Source organism: Rhinolophus ferrumequinum, chromosome 15 (genome assembly GCF_004115265.2).
Source record: "Rhinolophus ferrumequinum isolate MPI-CBG mRhiFer1 chromosome 15, mRhiFer1_v1.p, whole genome shotgun sequence".
Lineage (NCBI taxonomy): Eukaryota > Metazoa > Chordata > Mammalia > Chiroptera > Rhinolophidae > Rhinolophus > Rhinolophus ferrumequinum.
The window spans coordinates 36419749-36445210 of NC_046298.1; the positions used below are offsets into that span (position 1 = coordinate 36419749).

Below are 25462 nucleotides of genomic sequence, written 5' to 3' on the forward strand. Positions count from 1 at the left end.
TTTTAAATTGACATTTATGAAATAATTAAAACACTATGAGGTATGTAATGGCATTAAGGTAGTATTGTCAATTTTTTTTTTTAAGGAGGGGCAGCTCACAGTGGCCCATATGGGACTCAAACTGGCAACCTTGGTGCTACCAGCACCACACTCTAAACTGAGCTAACCGACCACCCCATCAATTTTTTTAAGGACTGCAAATCTTTTCTAACGTTGTGATATATTTTAGAGATAGTACGTACTGAGACATTTATGGATGAAATAATTTATCTGGGATTTACTTCAAAAATAACATGGAGGTGGGCGTAGTGAGTGGGAGTATAGATAAAACAAGACTGGATATGAACTGATAATCATTGAAGCTGGTGATGGGGGCATTGGGGTACATTATAATATTCTGTGTATTTTTATATATATTCAAATTTTTCGTAACAGAAAGTTAAAAAAGTATGTACATTTTGATCTAGCATTTCTGTTTCTAGAGGTTTATCTTAAAGATATATCACACACGAACAAAATAATTTATATACAAGGATATTTATTATAGGTTTGAAAGAGAAAACATAAAGAAAAAAATTAAGGTTAAAAATTAAGAAACACATGATAGAATACTATGCAGCTATTGAAAAGAATAAGGCAGTTACATATGTATTGATATGGTCCAATCTTCAAGGTGTATGGATAAGCAAAAATAGCAATGCATAGAGATTTGCTACCATTTGTGTAAATTCTTTTTATAAAGAGTATGTTATGTGTATATCTACCCTTATACAAACATAAAAATCAGGAAGTATATACAAGCACTTCACAGCAGTGATTTCTACATAACATGTAACGGGGTAGAAAAGGGGCAGAGACAGTGTGGAAACTTATGCCTGTATACCAAATTGTAATTAAAAATTTTTTATCCTGTGCATGTGTTTTAACTATTCAGCATGACAATTTTTAATGTCATAGCTTTGATCCCCTCCAAGTATACATCCTATTCATTAAACCATTTAAAGAAAAATTACATACAGAACACTGCTTTCTAACCCTTTGTAGGCAGTGGCACATGCAAAAAATGCAGGTGTTTTTATGAAACATTTAGGGTATCTGAGAAGATGGATAGTACTTGGGGCGCAATGGGCCCTCTGCTCCAGATACTGCCTGGCTACCCCAAGGGCTGAGGGGATCCATTTCTTGAGATTTCTCAGATTCATTCACAAACCCTGACCCAGATATCACTTGGGTTGGATCAAGCCTCTTTTCTTCATCGTCATCTCCTGGAGTTACAATACCCAAATTCTAAAAACATAATTAATCCAGAACAGGTGAAATTCCAGACATTCCATTTAAAATTAGCTTTTTAATTTTAATAGAATGGATTAAATTAGCAGGAATTTTCCTTATATTTATCTTTATATAATCATCTACAATTTGTTTTTTGGGAGCTATCCTTGTTTTTAATGATAATTTTATTTAGCCTTGAACATGAACTGGCAGCTTCTCTCAGGGATTATCTGTTTCTTGAAGTTTCTGTAGGTAAAACAGTTTTCTTTGAAGGGATAGACCTTTGACGACTTTTAATGTCCTTTTACAAACATTGATGTATTCAGGTATTCTACATCTTTTTGAACCAATTTTTACAGTTTTGTAAAAATCCATTCTTTCTTGATTCCAAATATATTAAAGTCATGAATAGGAGCTACTTAAAATAAAATCCACACCTTCTTCATTCATAATGGTAAATGTGTTTTTTATAGATCAAATCTGCCAATTGTCTATTTTATTATATTGTTAAATAAACAACCTCCAGATTAAGTCTAGATTAAGCAACCTCCAGATTAGGTTGTTTTCTACTTTATTTTTAATAATCATTCTTATTGTTGACTCGGGTTTATACGGCAAGTTTTTCCTAAGTTTTAGAGTTGACTATTCATTCATTCAATGTGCTTGGTATGTGATTTGCAATGACTAAGTGTTGGAGATCTACATTTGGAGAACTAAACTCCTACCTTCAATCCTTGGCTTCTGACAGTACAGCTTTGGTTACACTGAACTGGTTTTGGTATGTAGAACTCACTGTCATTCATTTCTAGTTTGTAATTTTAGTTTTGATTTTTCTTGGAATGAAGGTAAACTTGGTAGTTTTAGATTTCTAAATGGCAGATTTCTTTTGCCTTCTCTTCTGTTAATTTCTAATCGTCTGATTTTTTTTTTTTTTTAGTTAAAAGACAAGGGGGACAATGCTTTATTGATTTGGCTCCTATGTATGGGTAGCCATAGGCTCTCAGGACTAATTTTAATATCCAGCCTTTTGAATAAAGTACTTCTCATGGTAATTATACTTTACTACTGTTTTTCAGAATGAATGATCATAACAAGTGGTTATAAAGGCTTTTTGATATTTGATACATTCACAAGGCTCTCCTCTCAAATGAACTCCTTAACAGAAATACTGTTATTAATTAATGATAATATTTATTCAGCATATGCAATTATATAAAATACCTGACAGTCCTCACAAAAACTATTAGGTAGGTATCACTGCTTAAAAATAAGTAAACTGAGGAACAGAGAGATTGCATAATTTGCCCAATGCTATACAGTCAGTAACTGGTGGAAATGAGATAATATTAAGTAAGGTACATGCCATGGCAAAGGCACATTCACAAAACATTTTAATAGGGTTATTTTCTATTAGGAAGTCTCAGAAGTTTAATACATTTTGAGTGTTAACAGAAGACTTTTTACATTCATAATAATATTTTTTCACCATAACTTCTCTGATGCATAGTAAACAGTGAGTCTGAGGCAAAAAGAACTCCCACATTTATTAAATTTTCTTCTGGTATGAGTCTGATGTTCCAGAATGGAAGTGACAAATGAAGGTTTTCTGACATTAATTACACTACATTAGGCATTATCTAATATTGAATCAGGTGTGCGCGCCACGTAAAGGCTTTCCTATATCCCTAACATTCAAGGCTTACTACCCAGTGTGGATTCTGTAGTGTTCAATGAGCTGTGAGCCAAGAATAAAGGCCTGCCCACATTCTCTACATTCATAAGGTTTGATACCAGGATGAATTCTCTGATGTTCGGTAAGTTGTGAACTACGAATAAAGGCCATTCCACATTCCCTACATTGATAGGGTTTCTCACAAGTATGAATTCGCTGATGATGAGTCAGTTGTGAAACACGAATAAAGGCTTTTCCACATTCCTTACATTCATAGGGTTTGTCACCTGTATGAATTCTTTGATGTTGAATAAGGTATGAACTACGACTAAAGGCTTTCCCACAGTCCTTACACTCATAGGGTCTGTCGCCGGTATGAACTCTCTGATGCCGAGTAAGCTGTGCATGCTGTCTGAAGGCCTTCCCGCACTCCTTACATTCATAGGGTTTCTCTCCAGAGTGAATTCTTTGATGTCGAGTAACTTCTGAGCTATGAATAAAGCCCTTTCCACATTCCTTACATTCATAGGGTTTCTCGCCAGTATGAATTCTCTGGTGTACAGTCAGTTGTGAATGCTGTCTAAAGGCCTTCCCACATTCTTTACACTGATAGGGTCTGGCACCTGTATGAATTCTCCGATGAACAGTAAGTTGTGAGCCTCGAATAAAAGCCTTCCCACAATCTTTACATACGTAGGGTTTCTCACCCGTGTGGGTTCTTTGATGCAGAATAAGTTGTGAATGCTGTCTAAAGGTCTTTCCACATTGTTTACATTCATAGGGTTTGACACCAGTATGAAGTCTCTGATGTAGAGTAAGTTCTGAAGTACGACCAAAGGCCTTCCCACATTCCTTACAGTCATAAGGTTTCTCACCTGTATGGATTCTCTGATGTTGAACAAGGTGGGAGGCACGACTAAAGGCCTTCCCACATTCCTTACATTCAAAGGGTTTTTCACCAGTGTGAGTTTTCTGATGTTGAATAAGGTGTGAGCCACGGCTAAATGCTTTCCCACATTCATTACATTCAATCAGTTTCTTGCCAGTCTCATTGCTCTGATGTAAAGTGAGGGATGTCTGATGCTCAAAAGTAGGTATGTCGTCATACGTGATTTTCACTTGCTTGAAATAGCAGTCCTGATTTACTTCAAACTGGTCTTTGTATTCCCAGTCTTCTCTAAAACTGGAGTCCTTAAAACCACAGCATTTAAGGTTTTCCATTAGCTCCCAATTGAATGACTCTACTTCAAAAATATCTTTTTGTGGAAATTTCTCACAGCTGGACTCCAAGTCTGAAAAATATTTAAAAAGTAAATACAAGCGGTTCTCCTCTTCTAAGACAAATAAAAAAATTCTACAGTAGACTAGAGAGACAACATGAAAATAACTGTAAAAGGTAAATGGTTTACATAAGTGTCAGGTATTGCTGTGCAATTTCTAAAAAGCACATAAAAGCACAAATATGAGAGCTTGCATGGTGCCAGGAAACATATTTAGCCAGGAGTTCTCAATTTTCATAGGGATCAGAATCATCCAGGAAATTGTTAACAATACAAATGTCCAAAAACCACCCCAGACTAAATCAAAATCTACAGGAGTAGGGCCAAGGCATGTGTGTGTGTGCGCCTGTGTATACATATGTACATGTGCGCATATACATACATATGGATGGATGTATCTGTTTTAAAAGTTATATGTATTTTAATTGAAGATTCATATAACATAAAATTTGCCATTTAACCATTTTAAACAATTTAGTAGTTTACAATACATTCCCAATATCATGCAACCATTGCCGCTATCTAGTTCTAAAAAATTCTCATCACCCCAAATAGAAATACTCTGCTCACTGAGCAGTCACTCCCCATTCCCTCTGGCCTCTGGAAATCAATGGCAGGGAATCACCAATTTTGTCTCTATGAATTTGCCTATTCTGGGAATTTCACATAAATAAGGCATCTATATTTTCAACACTTTCTACCACATAATGCTGATGCCAATCAAAATGAAAATCTCTGGTTAAACTTTTTCACAGCCTTCCCACTGCACTTAGAATGAACTCTAAACACATTGCCATGGTTCACAGGCTCTAGGCAAAGCAGGTCATTGATTGTCTTTGTTGTCACTCCTGTTTCAGCCAAAGACAGTGCATATTCATATTGAACACATGGCCCTCTCCTTCCTATGTACCAAACCACAGGCCTTTGAACATCTAGATAAGTAGAGGTCTTTCCCATCTTAGACCTCTCATCAGGTTCTTCCTTTTATCAGGAATCCTGTCCTGGGTTCTTTGTATGGCTGCTTTTCTCATCCTTCAGGTCTCAGATTAAAAGTCACATTTTCAAAAAAGCTCTCAGCCTGATAACTCCAAGCATATAACTTATAACTTCTCTCTCCCACATCTCTTTAAAAATTTTTTTAACAAAATGATCACATCTCTGATCACTCTCTCTATATACATGTCTACTTCCAGAAAAAATTAATAATGTTGGTTTATAAAAAAGTTGTTTAATTGCCTTAAAAAATTAAGTACTTACATAAATTAAAAAATAGAATAAAAGCTAATGAAAATACTTCTAAGTATCAGAAAATATTTAATATTAAAACTGATTTGGTGTAATTAAAACTACATGTTTTAAAAAATTATCAACACTGAATTACTATAAAAAATTAATATATGTTTTCAATAAAAATGATATAAAATACAAAGATATGTTTTCATAAAAAATAAAAATAATTTTGTCCTAGTTATTTCAAAATGTTACCTTATGTATTAAGCTAGCTAAAATTAAATTGTTAATATATAAGAATTAAAAAAAAATAAGCTTTAATATTAATGGTATACTTAGGTAAGGCTAAAACTTAATGTTATTTCTCTGCTAGAAAACCAAAAATTTCCTGTACTATTGGTACAAGATTTTGTTTCATTTAAATGATTTCCTATGCTCTTTATCATCAGATCTTTAATTGTTTCAGTAAAGAGTCTTAATATTAAAAAAAACTAAAATTTTTGTACAACTATGTAACCTTCAGTATTTGTCTTTAAAATCTTTTATTGTCACTTTGTTTAAATAAATAACAAGTATTGTTTCACAATGACCTATGATTTTATTTAATCAAATATTTTGAAACTTGATGTTTGACAACTTCAAAAATTATTTGTCTTGACCTTTGATATTTTTGAAAACTTTGAAGTTTTTCAAAAGGATCCCTAAAACATTTTAAAGACTTGTTCTTTCTCTTTATAAAAGAAAAAAAAATTAATCCTTCTTATTTAATATGTTAAATTACATGGGAAGTGTTATCAAACAAATAATGCCAAAAAACTTACAGTCTTTTTCTGTTTCTTAAAGTTGTAACTCTTATCATGTCTTAAAAATATAAATATCCAGGAAATAACCAAAACATTGCCCACAGAGACTGAAAAAAAAATGGCCTTTTTAAAATACAAACTATTGCATAAGTTCCTGTACAAAATTGATTTGTAAAAAAGCTATGTTTTTACAAAACTACTAAAAAATAATAAAGATAAAACAACACAACTACATATGAAAAAAATGTATATTTTCAGTAGCGAAAGATGAAACATAGAGATGTACTTTTGCTGAAGAAAAAATGTTTTTTAGATTAAAAAAAGATATAAAGTACATTTTTTGTAAATAAAGTAATTTTATCCTAGAGTAAAATGTTTCAAAATTTAAAAAAAGATAAAAACTAAAAAAAATATATGTTACAAAAGGTTTATGTACATCATAAAAGGTGTGTAGATTTACAAAAGATTCGTGGAAGCGAGATCTTTAAAAAATTTTTATATATGGTAAGCTAAGCAAGATTAGAATAGGTAACTAAGTCAATTACATTATTTATATGTACATATGTGTGTAAACTTTTCCCAAATCTTTAACCACGGCCATTTTTGTCTTTTGTCATTTACAGACATTTATTGTTGTATTCTGATGCTTTTACAAAAATGTTTCTACAAAGATGTGTTTCATCTTCAGAGAAAAGACTGACATTATGGAAAAGACTGACGCTCTAAAAAAATTTCAGGTACTCATAACTGATTGATATGTGACCAAATTTAAAGATGTTGACCCTTGGATTCATGTTTCCCAATTTAAAGAAAGGTCTTTCACCTAACTACACTGCTCAAAATTTTTAAATTACTAAAAAATAAAACAAACAACATCTGTTGTAAACAATTAACCCAAGATTCTGGACAGGCCTGTATAATCTACACTTTCCTTTTTTTCCTTTTTCCTCACTTTAGTCCCTTCCAATTTCACAAAAAATACGAGAGGCCAAGCACTCACTATAATCGTTATTGTTTCTTTTTTCCTCTTAATTTCTGTCTGAGAAGATAACAATGGACATCATCTCTAAAGCTACTTCACAGGTCAAAATGTACAACTAGTTACACACATAGCCAAGGATGTTTAATGACAGGTGACGTCAGCCCCAGTGAAGGTACCAGATTTAAAAGAATGCTTTTTCCTTGGGCAGGTGTTATAATGACCACCACGGCAATAGCCAACCAAAACAGAAAAAAACAAAAAACCAACTCTAAATTCCCTTGCATGAATTATATTAGACAACAGAATTGCTCTTGACCATAGCCTAGCTAAGCAAGGTGGGGCTTGCTCTGTTATTAATACCTCTTGTTGCACTTGGACAGAACATCTCTGGTAAGATAGAGATAAAACTAGAGAAAAAGTCAAATAATTAAATATAGTGCCTACTAACACTTCATGGTTCTTTAGTATCTTTAACTAACTGCCCTCAAGAATTGCCTTCTGGTTCAGACCTACTCTTCAAATTGGACTTAATATTTTGTTTGCTATTATAAAAAGTTTTGCTGTTATAAATCTTTGTCTTGCATGGCTCGATGTTATAAAGACACCATTCTGATAATGATCACTCAACGTTTTGAGATGATCACTAAGGTCTATGAGACTTCACATATAAAACCCTCAAAAAACTATAAATGTTTGCCCTTAAAAAAGCCTTCCTCTGTTCTGGTGCTCTTGTTGCTCAAATGTGGCCTAGGGCTCGAAAAAAAAACAAACTACTTTCCCTTCTACATGGGACATGCCATACCAAAACAGAGCCTTCCTGGAAATGAGGGATGGACAATGACATGACATACCCAAAATGAACCACCTGAGAATGGAGGAGCAATGATGCTTTTAATAACTGATCAATACTGCTTTCTGATGATTGATCAGTGATACTTTCACGGAAAGATCTTGATCAAAAGGGGGAAAATGTAAACAATATAAATGGAGCCACTTTAAAATGGAGTCAGAGCTGCCATGCCAAAAGAACTGCATTGCACGTGCCAGAGAAATTGCCTTGCATATCTTATGCCTCAGATCTTTAGAGTGTTAAAACAGGACAAAATAACCTTTGCACTGGGCCTAAGCAACCCTGTGCCTTGCAAAGGAACTGTCTGCAAAGATAACAAGAAAGCAGTTATTATGACTACTGGACAAATGGTTCCTGGACTGAAAATTAACAACATTGTTTAGAATTAATGTCACTAAGTCATGTTAGCTGCACCAATAAAAATGCCTGCCTTCTATTGATGTAATTGTTCCCCTTGACTTTCTCATAAATACCCATCGCCTTTGTCTCCTAACTGGGACCTTATTTGGGTGTCTGCCTGAGCTAATGATTCCTAAGTAGCTAGTCTTTTTTTTTAATAAATTTTATTGGGGAATATTGGGGAACAGTGTGTTTCTCCAGGGCTCATCAGCTCCAAGTCATTGTCCTTCAATCTAGTTGTGGCGGGCACAGCTCACTGGCCCATGTGGGAATCAAACCGGCAACCCCGTCATTCAGAACTCGTGCTCTAACCAACGGAGCCACCTGGCCGCCCCATAAGTAGCTAGTCTTATTGATCTCAATAAATGCCTGTTGCCTCTCACTTTGAAAGGCCTTTTAATTTTAGGTTAACAGTGGGTTCCTTTATAATTTACATAGGGGCAAATCTTCTAACAATGAAACAATGACTCAAAATCCAAAAGCTAGAAAATACTGATAAATTCCACTGTGTAATGGTGAAAAACAAAACAAAACCTCACACATGAACAAAAAACACCAAAAGCTAAGTCAAAAAAAAGACAAATGACAGAGAAAATATTTGAAACTTATATTACAGATAAAGGGATGATCTTCCTGAGTTATAAAAAGCTCTTAAAAATTGAGAAACATCCTTAAGAAGTGAAACGCACAGTTACCACCTGATCCTAGGTATACACCCAAAAGAAGTGAAAACAGGCACTCAGGTACTGTGTATCAACATTCACAGCAGCGTTATTCACAGCAGCCAAAAGGTGGAAAGAGCCAAGTGTCCATCAGCAGATGAACGGATAAACAAAATGTGATATATAATGAAATATTATTCAGCCTTAAAAAGGAATGAAACTGATAAATGCTACAACATGAATGTTTTGAAAACATTATACTAAGTGAAGTAAGCCAGATGCAAAAGGCTACTTATTGTATGATTCCACTTATATGAGGTACCTAAGATAGGCAACTTCATAGAGACAGAAAGTAGAACAGAGATTAAAATTACCAGGGGCTAGAAGGAGGTGAAAATGGAGAGTTATTATTTAATGGGTATAGAGTTTCTGTTTGGGATGATGAGTAAGTTCTGGAAATGGATAGTGAAGATGGTTGCACAACATTATGAATGTGATTAATGCCAGTGAATTGTATAGTTAAAAATGTTTGGCGGGCCCGGTGGCTCAGGCGGTTGGAGCTCCGTCCTCCTAACTCCGAAGGCTGCTGGTTTGATTCCCACATGGGCCAGTGGGCTCTCAACCACAAGATTGCTGGTTCAACTCCTCGAGTCCCGCAAGGGATGGTGGGCTGCATCCCCTGCAACCAGCAACGGCAACTGGACCTGGAGCTGAGCTGCGCCCTCCACAACTAAGACTGAAAGGACAACAACTTGAAGCTGAACGGTACCCTCCACAACTAAGATTGAAAGGACAACTTGACTTGGAAAAAAGTCCTGGAAGTACAGACTGTTCCCCAATAAAGTCCTGTTTCCCTTCCCCAATAAAATCTTAAAGAAAAAAAAAAGTTCAAACTGGTAAAGTTTATGTAATGTTTGTCACAATTTTAAAAAATCTAATTAAAAAGATGTTTTTTTTTTTAAACCCCAGAACTACAAGGAGTTAGAAAACATACCGACCAAACAGTCTGTGAAAGATAATACTTGTTATGGAATAAATAGCAATGGGCTTACTAGCAATAAAATATAGAATTTCAGTTGAGTCATATGTACTATAGACACTGAATTTATGCATATTCAGTAATCTGTGTTCAAAAAACATATACAGAGTGGTAGGCAGAATAACGACCCCCGCCTGCACACATACAAAGATATGCATGTCTTAAATCCTGGAACCTGTAAATATGTTATGTTACACAGCAAGGGGGAATTAAGGTTGGAGATGAAATTATGGTTGCCTCTCAGCTGAGATAGGGAGATCCTGGATTATCTGGGTGGGCCCCATCTAATCACAAGGGTCCTTATAAGGGAAACAGCGGTAGGAGCGTCAGAGTTAGGGAGAGATGTGAAGATGCTTCACTGTCGACTTTGAAAATGGAAAGGGGCTCTAATCCAAGGAATGTAGGCGACCTCTAGAAGATGGAAAAGGCAAGAAAACTGATTCTCCCCTAGAGCCCTGAGACACCTTGCAGCCCTGCAGACACCTTGAGTTGAGCCCAGTGAGATGCATTTTTGATTTCTGATCTCCAGAACTATAAGATAATAAACTTGTGTTGTTTTAAGTCACCAAGTTTGTGGTAATTTGTTACAGAAGCCACAGCAAACTAGTAGAGAAAGAAAAAACTGAGTAATTCGTCAAGGTATCACACCTGTTCAATCTTATCCTTGGAGACCACTCTCCTAAGGAAATGTAGTTTAGAGCCAAAGTACCAAGAAAAGCTAGACAGTTGATTTTTGGTTTTTGAACTTTTGAAGTGCAGATGTTATGGTGATTTAAGGCTGGTTTAGGTGCATGACAAATATAATTGTGATTATATATACTTTTCTCCTCAAACATGAACTTTCAACTCTATCTCCAAATCAGGGTTTGGCAAATATTTTCTTTTCTTTAAAAGACCAGATGGTAAATATTTTAAGCTTTGTGGTCCAAGAGGCAAAAATGAGGGTATTATGTAGGCACTTATATAACAAGAGAGAAAACAAGTTACCACAAAGTTTTTATCAGTGAAATTCAAAGTATAATAATAATTGATACTATATGAGGTTTAAGCATATTTTTAAAAGTCAAATTAAAGACTATTCTATTACAAAACAACAGGAAGTACAACTTCAAAATCACTGGAGGATAGAACAAGTGGTAAAATGTGAGCAAAACAGGAATAGCTGAAAATAAGAATGAGGAATAGAAAATATAAAATAAGATGGCAGGAACGAGGACACATTAATTACCACAATAAATGAGGATGAATTGAATTCCCTTGTTATAGTCAAGGATGTCAGACTGATTCAAAAAGAAAACTCTAATAGCATCCTTATTACCATGGACACCTTTAAAATAAAGTGGCAATAATTGAAAAAAAATGATAAGCAAAGATATATCAATTTTTTAAGTCAACAAAAGAGGGCATTTGGTATTAATATCAGAAAAAATAAAATTCCATGTTAAAAGCACTAATTGCGAAAATAAAGGGTGGAGTGTACTGATAAAAGTACAAATTGCAATGAGGATCTTTATTTCATCTTTACAAAAATGTAAAATGTAGTAGCAAAACATATAATTTAGCCCTCAGAATTTGATAGCACAAGTACAGAGAAAGTTAAAGGACAAGCAAATTCTAAACTATATTATCAAAAGGTTTATAGTTAAACAAAGAAGTGAGTGTCCTATCCAAAGAACACTTGTTTTAAATATATGTAAAACATTTTCCAAAACTGGAACAATCTGAATTATCAACAACCTTGGAAGAGAAAAGGCAGTGGAATGATTTCTTGTTTCGGATGAGAGAAAATTCCTGCCAAAACAATTCCATACTCAGTAAAAATATCCTACAAGAAAAATGAAGAATGTAGAATGAAGACATTTTCATGTGGTCAAAAACTGAGAGAATTTGTCAGCAGACCCTCACAAAAGGAAATTTTAAGGGTGTTTTTAGATAGAGAAGAAATGATCCTAGATGGAAATAAATGAACAGCAGATTAGTTAGGAGGGGGGTAGCTGATAATTAAGTATTCAAAGGTTCCAATACTGCCTAGCAAGCACCAATGAATAATACTTGCTAACATTTATTTAGTGATCACTATTGCGTGGCATTCTGGGCATTTTCACATTATTATTAATGCATACAAAAGCCACAATAACTAGATGAGGAATGCACTATTTTTATCCCATTTGCAGAGTAAAAAACTGAAGCACAGAGAATTTAAATAACTTATCTAAACGCACAGATCTAAGTGGCAGAGCCAGGATTTGAACTCAGGCAGTCTGACTCCAGAGTCTATCCTCAGACACTACTACACATCCTTATCTCTCAAAAGTTAAGAGAATAAATGCATTTCTGAATTAAGTAATGTGAGATGCTGTTTTTAAGGGATGAAGAAACTTACAGAAAAAAGGATCCAAAGTACAAGTAAAAAAGCTGCCACTGGAGAAGATGGGAGCACATCCCTTTTTGGAATGGGAAGAAAATATGAGAAGAAAGAACAGAGAGGAATTAGCGGGGATAAGGGCAAGGTTCCCCTGAAAGCTGATTCTGACAAGGTCTTTGTTCTTCATGTGTTCAAGTCTCAGGCTTTTATTCCTGTTTTTGGTAGGGCTTTGAGGGGAGTTTCCTGATAAAAACTCAAATTACTATTACCACTTGACTCACCCACTGGGCTATTATGCCCAATGACCTCCCCCATTGGATCAACCCTTGCTCACCTGGACACCATAGTCCTGTTATATCATTTGCAATCATCCAGGGTTCTTTCCTTTGCTCCAATAAGGAGATGACATCAGGCTTAGAAACAGAAAGTCCTGTTTATAGGAAAAGAAATGGCGAATGATCATGCTATTTCAAAATTCAAACTTAAGTCTCTTTGTCACCACGAAGCGAGGCAATTATATAAAGAAAAGTATGAAGGTTGTCCAAAAAGTGGGAAGATGGAGGTGCCAATGGAACTACCCATTTCCACTTCCACAAAGCACAGACCAATTCCTTTGGGAACGGAGAGCAGAAATTCAGCCAGAAACTTGTAAGTCTCCCTAAGAATTCACCATGAAAACACCAGAAATTTCAGAAGGCTAGCCCTGAATTGTTCAGAGTAGATGACTATGGTGGTTATTCTCCACTCACTGTCTTGCGCCTCTAATCCATTCCTTGCTGTTCCTGGCCCCTGCTCTGTGCGCCAGACAGCTTACCTGTAAGGACTGTATAATACTGACCCTGTCGTTTTTTTCACTGGGTGTGGCAAATGGAAAGGAGCAGGAGATGAGCAGGCAGGAGGAGACAGAGTTCAGGGTATTTCTTATCTCTTTCCCTCCCTCCTTTGACCCAGGAGTTCTGGAAGTAGCTATAGCTGCTGTCAGCCAGGCCCTTCTCCATGACTCTAGCTCTCACAATCTTCCACTGACAGTTTCCTTCCTTTACCCCTTCTGGCCAGAGGTGGTAACAGCCACCCACTGTTGTAGTCCCTGGGAGCCTTGTTTCCCCGGCTGGCGCTCTATTATATGATTCCTTACCTAATGAGACCAAGTTACCAAAGTTCTCCAAAGTCACATCCCTGTACAAGTCCCTCTGGGCAGGTTCCAGGCACTTCCATTCTTCCTGAGAGAACTCTATGGCCACATCCCTGAATGTCACCAATCCCTGAAACAATGAATCCACTCATTACTAGTAAGTGAAAGGACTTTATTTTTTTCATTACAAAAATTTTCAAAACACACAAAAGTATGCAGAAGAGTATAATGACCCTCATGAATCCATCACTCTGCTTCAACAATTAACAAGACTTTGCAAATCTTGTTTAATCTCTTCGCTTCCATTTTCTACTCTTGGTGTATTTTGAGGCAAATCTCACATACCAAACATCATAATATTTCACCCACAAACACTTCAGTATCTAACAGATTAGAATTTTTTTAAAGCATAACCAGTGTATCATTATCATACTTATAACATTAACAATAATTTCCTAATAATCAGATCAAGTTTCAAATTGCCCCATTTTTCTCAATAGTGATTTTTTACAGTTGGTTTGTTCAAATCAGGATTCAAACAAGAATCCAACTAAAATTGTGTTTAGTTGATAGATTTGCTAAAGTCTCTCAAATCTCTAACAGTCCCCACAAACCCTTTAAAGTTTTTATTGCTATTTATTAAAGAAACATTTGAATCCGTTGAATTTCCCACAGTTTGGATTTGCCTGATTGCATCTTTACGCTGTGGTTTAACCTGTCATTCTACTTTTCTGTGAAAAGCTAGTTAGATCTGGAGGCCTGATTAACATATTTTGGGGGGGCATGAATATATCAGAGGTGGCACTGTGTGCTTCCTGTGGCGTCCCATTAGGAGGCACCTAATGATTGGCTGTCCCATTTTTAATGAGGTTAAAATTAATAAGTCGGTTCATGATTTAGCAGGGGCCTAGCAAATAATAGTCTTTTAAAATGCATCTCTTTTTACCATTTCTCCTTTGAGATAATAAAAAAGAAAGAATCCAAAATGTCTTATCTTAAAATATAGGATTTATAGAAGTTTTAAATCTCTCCTGAAGACTCAGGGCATAATCAGTCTGTGGATCTCAACCTACTTGTAGGTTATACCTTCCCCTTCAGGATGTACTGGGATCATGCAGAGGGTGGTCTAGTTGTCACAATGTTGGGGAAGGTTGGGCTGGGGGGGCAGTGTGCTACTGACATTAGAGCTGGCATCAGGAATGTTAGGTGTCCTGAACTGTCTGGGCTATGTACCTAAGTACCCATACAACAAAGAACTATACTGCTGAAAGTGACAACAGGGTCCCCACTGCTTCTGTTTGTTAGTCATCATGAGCATATTTTTTGTTATAGCAAATTTTATAATAAACACAAGGGTTTTTTATTTGTTATATAACATTGTGCTTTATGTCCTATAAAATAAAATTATTCCATTATTTTGGGGCATTTAGCTTAAACAAGACTTGTAAAATCTTCAGTTTATTGTATACTTGATAATATCTGTCATCCTTCACTGTCTGCTTTTCCTTGTTTCTAAAATTAGAAAGTTGACGGAAGGTATACCTACCTCAGTCACATAAGTGTGGCCCACAACCAACACATATTATTCAACTTCAAAATGGACCATTTTATATTCATCTCTCATAAATTCCCTTGCAAGACTGAAGAACATTTTTAACATTAATTTTTCAATTACAGTTGACATTCAATATTGTTTTATATTAGTTTAAGGTGTACAGTATAGTCGTTAGACATTTATATAATTTATGAAGTGATTCCCCCCAATTAGTCTAGTACCCACCTGGCACTGTAACTAATATTTTAGTTATTAAAATATTATTGACTATATTCCCTATGCTGTACTTTATATCCCTTTGACTGCTTTGTAACTACCAATGTGTACTTCTTAATCCCTTTACCTTTTTTACCCAGCCCCCCAAACCCTCTCCCATCTGGCAACCATCAGTTTGTTCTCTCTCTGAGTCTATTTCTGTTCTGTTTGTTTATCTTATTCTTTAGATTCCATATATAAAGGAGATCATATGGTATTTGTCTTCTCTGTCTGACTTATTTCACTTAGCATAATACTCTCAAGGTCCACACCGAAGAACTTCCGATAGTGTGAAATGTTTTGTGATTTTTAAAGAGGAGGTGACAAAAAATAGAAGGGAAAAAAGGAAATACCTAGGTTAATGGAAAAGATCAAAGTTATCTTATCTTTGGTCCCATTCAACCATGGTTCTGATGAGGGAGGCTCTTGAGAGAATCTATTTCTGCTCCCGTGGTGTTCTGGTAGAAGCGCTGTGCCCTTATGTGAACCCTATTGCAGAGAGGGCCACTAAGGGGGGTGGGGCACCCTCGCTCATGCCCTGGAATGGAGGAACTATGGAGGAGCAGGTTACTGCATGGGGCTCAGCAGGACAGGGAAGTTTCAGGATAAAGAGCACAAATGTTCATTTGATCTGGAGGGAAAACAGGTTATTTCAAGGACAGAGGAAATTTCAACTTACCTGGGCCATGGCTTTTAGAACTCCCTGACCTGCTCAGATTTCTCTAGGTTCTTCTCTTGGACGAGTACAGAGTCCTGAAAAAGCAGAGTCGGAGGAGAAGGGACAAATCTCTCATAAACTGAGCTCGCCTCAACACTCCTAAACAGACAAGCTGAAAACGACTGACTGTACTTCCAGCGTCCCTGCTCTGCTTCCCTGCCTCCCCTTGTCCCACCATACAACCCTAATGCTAAGAACTACAGAGTTCACAAAACCCAGACCCTCCTTAAACCCCAGGGAAACCAAAAGGATTCAAGGCACGTGTTCCAGTACTGACCCAGAACCCATGTACCTCAGCGGGAGGGATTCTGGCCTGGACAGTCCCTCATTGTGTTGCTGCTAATCTATGCCCTAAATGGGGCGTAGACAGCTCCCACCTGTTCCAAGCAGCTCTTCCTTTGCAGCTGCAGCAGGGAAGATCATAACTCAGACTCACCCCTTTATCCTGTGAGTATGAGGACAGTGCCTGCAAGGTAGGAGCACAGCATACCAGTGCGGGCCAAACCTTTTGAAAAAGACTTTCTTAAACAGTCTTCCAGCTTCTCTGGGTTCAACAGGCAAAACCTTTTGGGTACCTCTCTGGCTCTACTTTCTCCTTCTAAGTCCAAAAGGGAGCCATGCCACCCATACCAGAGGCTTTGTCAAGGCCTCCAGCCACAGCTCAACTTGCCAGACTGCAGTAAGAAAACCACAGTAATGCAAGCATCTTACAAGCATACCTGCACAGCCACAAGACTGACCTGAGTGGGAACTCAATCTGTAGCAGTCTGTTGGCCCAGCACTCCTTACTTTCCATTTAAACCCTCCCTATTGCTTTCCTGCAGAACACCACTTCCTTACTTGCTGGCTGTTGCTGAGGTTAGAATTCTGTGGAGAACGGCCTGTACCTAAAGGTAATGAGAACTCAGGGGTTTTAAGGAGGGTAGTAAGGCTGGTTCTAATTAAAGGTGCAAGAAGCTTCCACAGTAGGAGTGTCAGAAGGAAGACTAATTTAATCAATGGGGGTGGTGTCAAGGAAAATTTCCTGTAAGTTACAGAACATGATTTGGGATCTAAAAATCAGAGAATTTGAATAGACACAAAAGGGACAGAAGAGCATTCTGAGCAGAGTGAAAAGCAGTGGCAAAACAGCGGACCAAAAATATAACACACGGTATGTTTGGAGAACAGAGAACAATTTGGAATGACTTGTACGGTTTGGCGAAAGGTCTAGACCAATGCTGTCCAACAAACTATCTGTGATGATGGAAATCTGTACTGTCAATAATGCAGCCATTAGCCACATGTGGCTAACAAGCATTTGCAAAGTGGCTAGTATGACTGAGGAACTGAATTTTTTACTTAAATTTTCACAACGTTATCTCTAGGTGTATAGTTATGAGGGATCTGTTTTTCTTTTCTTCTGTATTTTCAAGTTTTCCCTTAAGCATATGTTTTATAATCATAAAGAATTAATTCCTACCTCCTCAATGGGGGTACATTATAAAATGAAATATGATGGAATGATTCATGAGTGGCAGTGAAGTAGTTGACTTTGGGAACTTGTGTGCTGAAGGAGCTTGATTTTCTCCACAGTCCTAGAGCCTCTGAGGGACATATTCTCGAATAATAACTTAAAAGGTCCTGCCTGACTTCCCACGGAAGAGGTGAGCTTTCATACGAAAGACTTCCTGTTTCCTTAGTCCCCTCACTCACCTGTGGACAGGCCTCTTGTCAACCCTCTCTCCACATTCCAGGATGTCCTCTTTGCTCCAAAAAGAAATCACTCCTACTTTACAGAAGCAACCTCCTACATATAGAAAAAGAAATGGGTCTTAGCCAGTGTAGTAGACATTACTTACTAATTTTATTACTAATGCATCACCATTTTCCAGTTATCTACTTTTCCTCTCCTTTTGGGCACACAGAAGGTGACATTTTTCAACGTTTGCAGTTAGGCAGGGCCATAAACTGGTTTTAGTCAATGGAATGTGAACTGTGGTGATGTGTGTCATTTCAGTCTGAGGCACTGGAAAGACTGCGCAACTCCAGATCTTTCTGTTCTCTGAAGTGGTGGCCAAGGAGGTGAGCATTTCAGGAGGTACAGCAACAGGCTGGTGGAGTCTACTTTGGTCTGGGACCCTGTCTGTGTTGGCCCACACTGGGTATGTAGCATGAGCAAGAAATAAAAAATTATTTTGTAAGCCACTGAGATTTGGGGGTTGTTTTCTACCACAGCATAACAGCCTGTACTAACTAATAGACGAATTCAGTTATACTATGACCGTATAAAAATTCAGACTCAAGGCAGGCCTTGGTCAATACAAGAAAAAGCAATTAAAAAAAAAAAGGAAGCTTAAGAAATAACAGAGCAGAGCTGTCCATTTCTAACTCTATATGTCTCAAAGGGATTTTTCACAAACCCACAATATGAAACAAAAGCCCCCAAAAAGGCAGATTATGAGTTACACAAGTTGATCTTGACCTAGCAAAACCACGCTCCTCTACATCTCTAACAGCAAATCTTAGTTCAAATCTTTCTGAGCAAAGTTCAGCCATCTATACACCACCTAGTAAAGCTCAAAACTACTATAACCCTGGAGTTTCCCTATCTCCAAATTGATAGACATTCTTATTCTTTAGAGACCATGGGTCCCACATCACAGAGGGCCTGGGCAAATTTGCCAGGTCATGAGAACTAGACATTATATAGGTATCTCCACTTTACCACTAGTAATCTATTCCTGAAAAATCAATCTTTCTGAGTAAAAACTCTAACCAGGAGCCTTTTTCCTAATATTTAAAATGTGAAAAGTATAATGCATCGTATTTTAGCACAAAACCCCCTAAATAATTTCCTAAAACAATTAAACACAACAAAACACCTACATACAAGTAATAAACTATTATATTAGGATGAAAATTTCTTAAAACATCACTTCTTGATCACCAGTTGTTCCAGTTATTAAAAACTAGTTGCTTGTGTGCAGTAACATGGTCTCTCTTAGTGTCATGAATATCTGCACATCCCTTTCGTTGATATGCCCATCTATACGCTTATCAAAGTATTTCCATGACTCTGAGGTTTTCACTAACTGTATTTCTGGTGTAATTTGAAATTTTTCCTATATGTCATACTTTAAAATGTTGCATTGAATTTTATGGATGTAAACAAATTTTTCCAGTATAAACATCAACCGAAATCAATCTATTGAGAGAGACGTACATTCTCAGACAATGTTCAGTATTCTGGGTCAGACAATAGCACGTTAAATACATTAAAGATTTCTATAAAACATTAATTCTGAGTACTCACGAATTTAGTAATAATGTAATAGTCAATAACAAAAAATGTTCAAGATATGATTAGTGAGGAAAAAGCAAATTACAAAACAGCTTGGCATCAAGTGGTCCTGTTTATAAAATACACGTATATATCAACATAGACAATACAGATAAACAAATCAGACAGAAAATGTGTGGGAAGTTTTACTTTTAAAGATTACTTTGGTTATCTCTGGATTGTGATCTTCAATTTTCTTAGTTTTACTTAAGTCTATTTTTTTTCAATAATCACACATTCATTTTTAAATGTGTATTTTTAAATTCTGTAAATGTAAGCTGCTCCCAGCAGATGAAAAAGAAAATGCCTTTCTTTATTTGAAACAACCTTTCTTTGAACATGAAAGAATACCTCAGCATAGTCTAAAAACAGTTGTATTTCTACAGATGGCTTATGTCGTTTTTGCTTCATCAGTTCCCAGTAGCTGCAGACTTCTTGATTTGATTTAACTATACTCGTGTACTGGAGTCCTGCCTGGAAAAGCACTAAAAGTCACGTGGCTATGTCCTGTGTATAAGTGATGCTTCCTTTCAGTTCTTCTTGCCAGATGGCTTTATTATGTTTCTGCACCTGCCCTATTTGCCCCAAAGTTATCCAAACAGCTACAGAATCATCTTGCTCCATTGGTCATACTTTGGATTTCTGATAATTAGAATGAAAACTTCAGGGAATATAGGTAACTCAAGGAAATGAATGTACCTCCACAAAGTTCTTATGAAATCAGTTTGACTTAGATATCATATGATATGACAATGGTTACTCTGGCCATAAAATATCTCCCTCTTATGAATTCTCATAGGATACTATCAGGCTAAATTAGTGCCCTTTACTTCAGACATTTGTATACAAGTTTTATCTCCTCTATCATGTTCATTGCAATTTAAAAATAGAGACTGTAACTTTTTAAAAGTATTTTGTCTAGATTATTTGGCGTATTTGCAAATTCTTAATAAATGTCTAATACCTGACACCAGGGAATTCATTATAAAAATACATGAGATTGTATGCACTTTTGGGACTATTTCACAATTAAAATATAGAAATTATAAATGCTCTTTGGTAGGTGGTAAAATGAATATATTAAGGTATGTCTCAATAATGAAATACTATACAGTGATTTTAAAATGTAACAGTACCATAGTCAATGCATTATTAAATGAGGCAGGCAGGTTACAGATTATTATTATTTTTTTAGGTTACAGAATTTATATAAATGTAATACTGGAGTGACAGCAGCATGGCTGTGTAAAAGATTCTCCAGATCACTCTCCTTGAAGTTACAAGTTGGACAACTGTAATTCAACAAAGGATTCCCTGCTAAACACACAAGCACATCTGAGAGATCCCTGCTTGAAATATCTCAACGTGGGTGTATCTGAACAAACAGGGGAGTAGGGAAGCAGGGAACGACAGAGATGGGTGCCACAGACACTTTGCCTGGAGCTCACTGTGGCACCAGAAGACTCAGGAGCAGGAGAGGAGTCAGGTTACATTGTCCACATTCTGCAGCACTAAGGGAAATTCTGCAGTCCTAAGGAGCAAAGGAAAAAAATCAACATTCCTGCCTGAGGAGTCACCACCCACATACTGCAGCTGAACCCAGTGACAGGGGAAGAGAGGAACACAAAGCCTGGCAGCTGTGGTCTAGCAGACGTCATTACCAGGCAGAAAACAAAGCCCCAGACTATAGCCGCCTCCCCTCACCCTCCCAGAGAATCGGGCCCCAGCAGACGCTGTAGCTATAAAAGTGTCAGGTTACAGCACACACTCTTGGCAGCCATGAGGACTGGAGGAGCAGAAACATTTCTCCGTGGGTGGCAGGTGCACGGTGAGGCTAAACCCAGTGACAGGGGCGGAAACACAGAGATGTGGCAGCTGAGGTCTGGAAACTGCCATTACAGGGAGGAGAACAAAGCCATAAATGCAGGAACCAGCCTTTCCCTACCTACCCTGCTCCCACCCATTGCAGCAGAGCCTGGATGGAGGCACCTGAGATACTTCAGATAGTACAGCACTGCTGGCAGCATCTAACTGCAGGAGGCAGTGCTGGGATCTCACAGGCCCAGAGCCCCACTGCCTACCACATTTCCCCACCAGGATGGAACCTTAAGACTGAGGCGACCTGGTCACAGAGGGGACGCCCACCTCCCAGAGAATATGGGGCATTTTCCACAGCCCAGGTGACACCCTCCCACATAGATACCAGAAGCCCCAGCAGTGAAAGTAAGAGAAAATAAAAATTTGTGCTTCAGCACCACCTACTGGAAAACCAAAGAAAGACCTCTATGATTATCAACCTAAAATAGCGAAGTGTCAAATACCTTATTAAAAAGCAGATTCCATTCCCATAAATGCCTAGGTAGAGAAATAACCCATCAAGTAGCAGGAATAATCAAGGTAACGAGGTAACTCAGAAAGAAAATGAAAAATATCCAGAAAATAAACTTAAAGACGTGGAAATATATAATATGGTTTAAATGACAGAATTCAAGATTGCACTTCTGAAAAAAACTCAACAAGATACAACAAAACTCAGGAAGGCAGTTTAATGAACTCAGAAATAAAATTGAACAAAAGGAGTACGTTACCAAAAAGATTGAAACTATAAAAAAGAATCAAACAGAAATTTCTGGAGTTGAAGAAAATCAATAAAAGAGATGAAGAATGAATAGTGAGCTTAGGAAATATAGAAGACCAGATGGAGGAGAGAATTAGTGATAAGGACAGACTCTAGAAATGACTAAGATGGAAGAAGCAAGAGATTTGAGAGTAAAAAACAACAAAAAAAGAAGAAGGAACTCTACAAAAACTATCTGATTCCATCAGAAAGAGCAATATGAGAATAATGACGGGTATATCAAAAGGAGAAGAGAGGGAGAAGGAAAGAGAGAGCCTATTCAAACAATTGATGAGAACTTCCCAAACCTATGAAAAGAAATGGATCCTCGAATCCAAGAAGCTAACAGAAAACCTAATTATCTCAATCCAAAAAGGCCTCCTCCAAGGCACAATATATTAAAACCGTCAAAAAATTAATGACAAAGAAAGAATTCTTAAGACAGCCAGGAAAAGAAGATGGTAGTTTACAAAGGAAATCCCATTAGATTATCATCAGATTTTTCAGCAGAAACCCTATAAGCTAGGAGGGAGTGGAATCAAATATTTAAAATTATTTAAAGAGAGAAATCAGCATCCAAGAATAATTTATTCGGCAAGGTTATCCGTTAGATATAGAAGAGAAATAAAGGCTATTCCAGACATACAGAGAAGCTAAGTGAAATTACCACCATAAGACCTGCATTACAGGAAATACTGAAGAGTGTTATTCTACCTGAAACAAAAAGACAAAAGGATACAAAACTATAAGTAAGATGACTAACAGACAGACAGAAGCAGAAAATTGCGAACCTTGTTCAGAATAGGGTATTAAACACTTAAAGGAGGGAAAAACATTAAAAACAAAAAGACAATAGTTACTGCAAGTTGGAAATGAACTCACAGCAAAAGAAGGCATAATTTGTGACAACAAAACATAAAAGGGGAGGAGTTAAAGAACTGAACTTGCACAGGGGAATGGAGATAAGTTGCAATAAGGATAAAAAGGTCTACTGTATGTATGAAACTTTCTTTTCCATAAACCTATTGGTAACGACAGAAAAATCTAGAACTGAGACATGTAACCAAAAAAAAAAAAAAAAGGAAACAGAGAACAAAATCATAGAATACCATCAAACTGAAATAACAGAAATACAAGAGAAAAGAAACAATAGAGACACAGAACTACCAGAAATAAAAAGATAAAATTGCTATAGAAACTAATATATCAATAATCAACCTAAAGATAAATGGATTGAACTCACCAATTAAAAGGTACAGACTAATGGGTTGGATCAAAAAACAAAAGCCAAGTATATGCTGTCTGCAGGAGACACATCTCAGCTACAAAGACAAATACAGACTCAAAGTAAAGGGGAGGAAAATGATACTCCAAGTAAATGGCATCCAGAGAAAAGTGGGTGTAGTCGTACTTATATCAGACAAAATAGATTTCAGGATAAAAAAGGTAACAAGAGACAAAGATGGACATTTTATGATACAGGGGGCAATACATCAAGAGGACATAACATTTATTAATATATATGCACCCAACTTGGGAGCACCACAATCTATAAAGCAACTACTAACAGAACTAAAGAGAGAACCTAACAAAAACACAATAATAGTAGGGGACCTAAATGCCCCATTGATATTAATGGATAGAGCATCCAAACAGAAAATCATTAAGAAAATATCAGCCTTAAATGACACATTAGACCGAATGGACATAATCGATATTTACAGCTTTTCATTCCTGAACACCAGAATATGTATTTTTCTGTAGTGCACATGGAACATTCTCATATGTTGGGGAACAAAACTAGCCTCATCAAATTTTAGAAAACTGAAATCATACCAAGCATATTCTCTGACCACAATGTTTTGAAATTGAAAATCAACTGCAAAAAGAGTGACAAAAGCTACAAATATGTGGAGATTAAACAATATGCTTCTAAACAACGACTGGGTCAAAGAAGTAAAAGAAGAGATCAAAATATACATAGAAACAAATGAGAATGGACATATCTAAATTTGGGGGATATGGCAAAAGGGGTAATCAGCAGGACATTTATATAATTACAGGCTTACTTCAAGAAACAAGAAAAAATCTCAAATAAATAACCTAACATTGAACCTTAAAGAACTAGAAAAAGAGGAACAGATGAGGCCCAAGTCAGTAAAAGGAAATAATAAAAATTAGAGTAGAATTAAATGAAATAGAGAACAAAGAGACAATAGAAAAGAATTAATGCAACAAAGAACTGGTTCTTTGAAAAGATTAATAAAATTGACAAACCTCTGACTAGACTCACTAAAAGAAAGAGAGAAAAGACTTACACAAAATCAGAAATGAAAGAAAAGTCACAACGGGCACTGCAGAAATACAAAAGACTATACAAGAATACTATGAAAGGCTATACACCAAATTTGATCACTTACAAGAAATGAACAAGTTTTTAGAAATATTAATATATAACCTTCCTAGACTGAATCATGAAAAATCTAAATAGACTGATCAACAGTAAGGAAATTGAAAGTCATCAAAAACCTCCCCAAAAGTAAAACTCCAGATGGCTTCACTAATGAATTCTACCAAACACCGAAAGAACATTTAATATCTAGCCTTCTTAAATTCTTCCAAAAAAATTGAAGAACAGGCAATACTTCCTAACTCATTTTACCAGGCCAACATTACCCTGACACCAAAACCTGGCAAGGACAACGTAATAAAAGAAAATTACAGACCAATATCTCTGATGAATACACATGCGAAAATCCTAAACAAAATACTAGCAAATTGAATATAACAACACATTAAAAAGACTACATCACAATCAAGTGGGGTTCATACCAGGGTCACAAGGATGGTTCAATATATGCAAATCAATGTGACACAGCACATTGATAAAAATAAAGGATAAAAATCATACGATCGTATCACAAGATGCAGAAAAAGCAGTTGACAACATACAACATTCATTTATTATTAAAACACTCAATAAAATGGGCACAGAAGGAAAATGCTTCAACAAACCCTCAGCGAATATCATACTCAATGGTGAGAAACTGAAAACTTTTCCTTTAAGATCAGGAACAAGACAAAGATGCCCATTCTCATCACTGCTATTCAACATCGTACTGAAAGTCCTTGCCAGAGCAATCAGGCAAGAGAAAGAAATAAAAGGCATCCAAATTGAGAATGAAGAGGTCAAACTGTCACTTTTTGCAGGTGTGACATGATTCTTTATATAGAAAATCCTAAAGACTTTACCAGAAAACTATTAGAAACAATAAACAAACACAGTGGAGTTGTAGGATACAAAATCAG

General features: G+C 36.5%; 1 protein-coding gene across 1 annotated transcript in view; it reads right to left on the reverse strand.

The window, feature by feature from the left end:
* Positions 1-2192: 2192 nt before the first annotated feature.
* ZNF565 (zinc finger protein 565) overlaps positions 2193-25462 on the reverse strand; it is a 31666-nt gene continuing 8396 nt past the window's right edge. Inside the window, exons 2-6 of the mRNA XM_033128467.1 lie at positions 17910-18003; positions 16176-16249; positions 13690-13816; positions 12889-12984; positions 2193-4236 (exon numbers count right to left, since the gene is read on the reverse strand). Of these exons, the coding sequence (XP_032984358.1) occupies positions 2975-4236; positions 12889-12984; positions 13690-13816; positions 16176-16184 (1494 nt within the window). The 5' untranslated portion in view covers positions 16185-16249; positions 17910-18003 and the 3' untranslated portion in view covers positions 2193-2974. The remainder of the gene's footprint in view (positions 4237-12888; positions 12985-13689; positions 13817-16175; positions 16250-17909; positions 18004-25462) is intronic.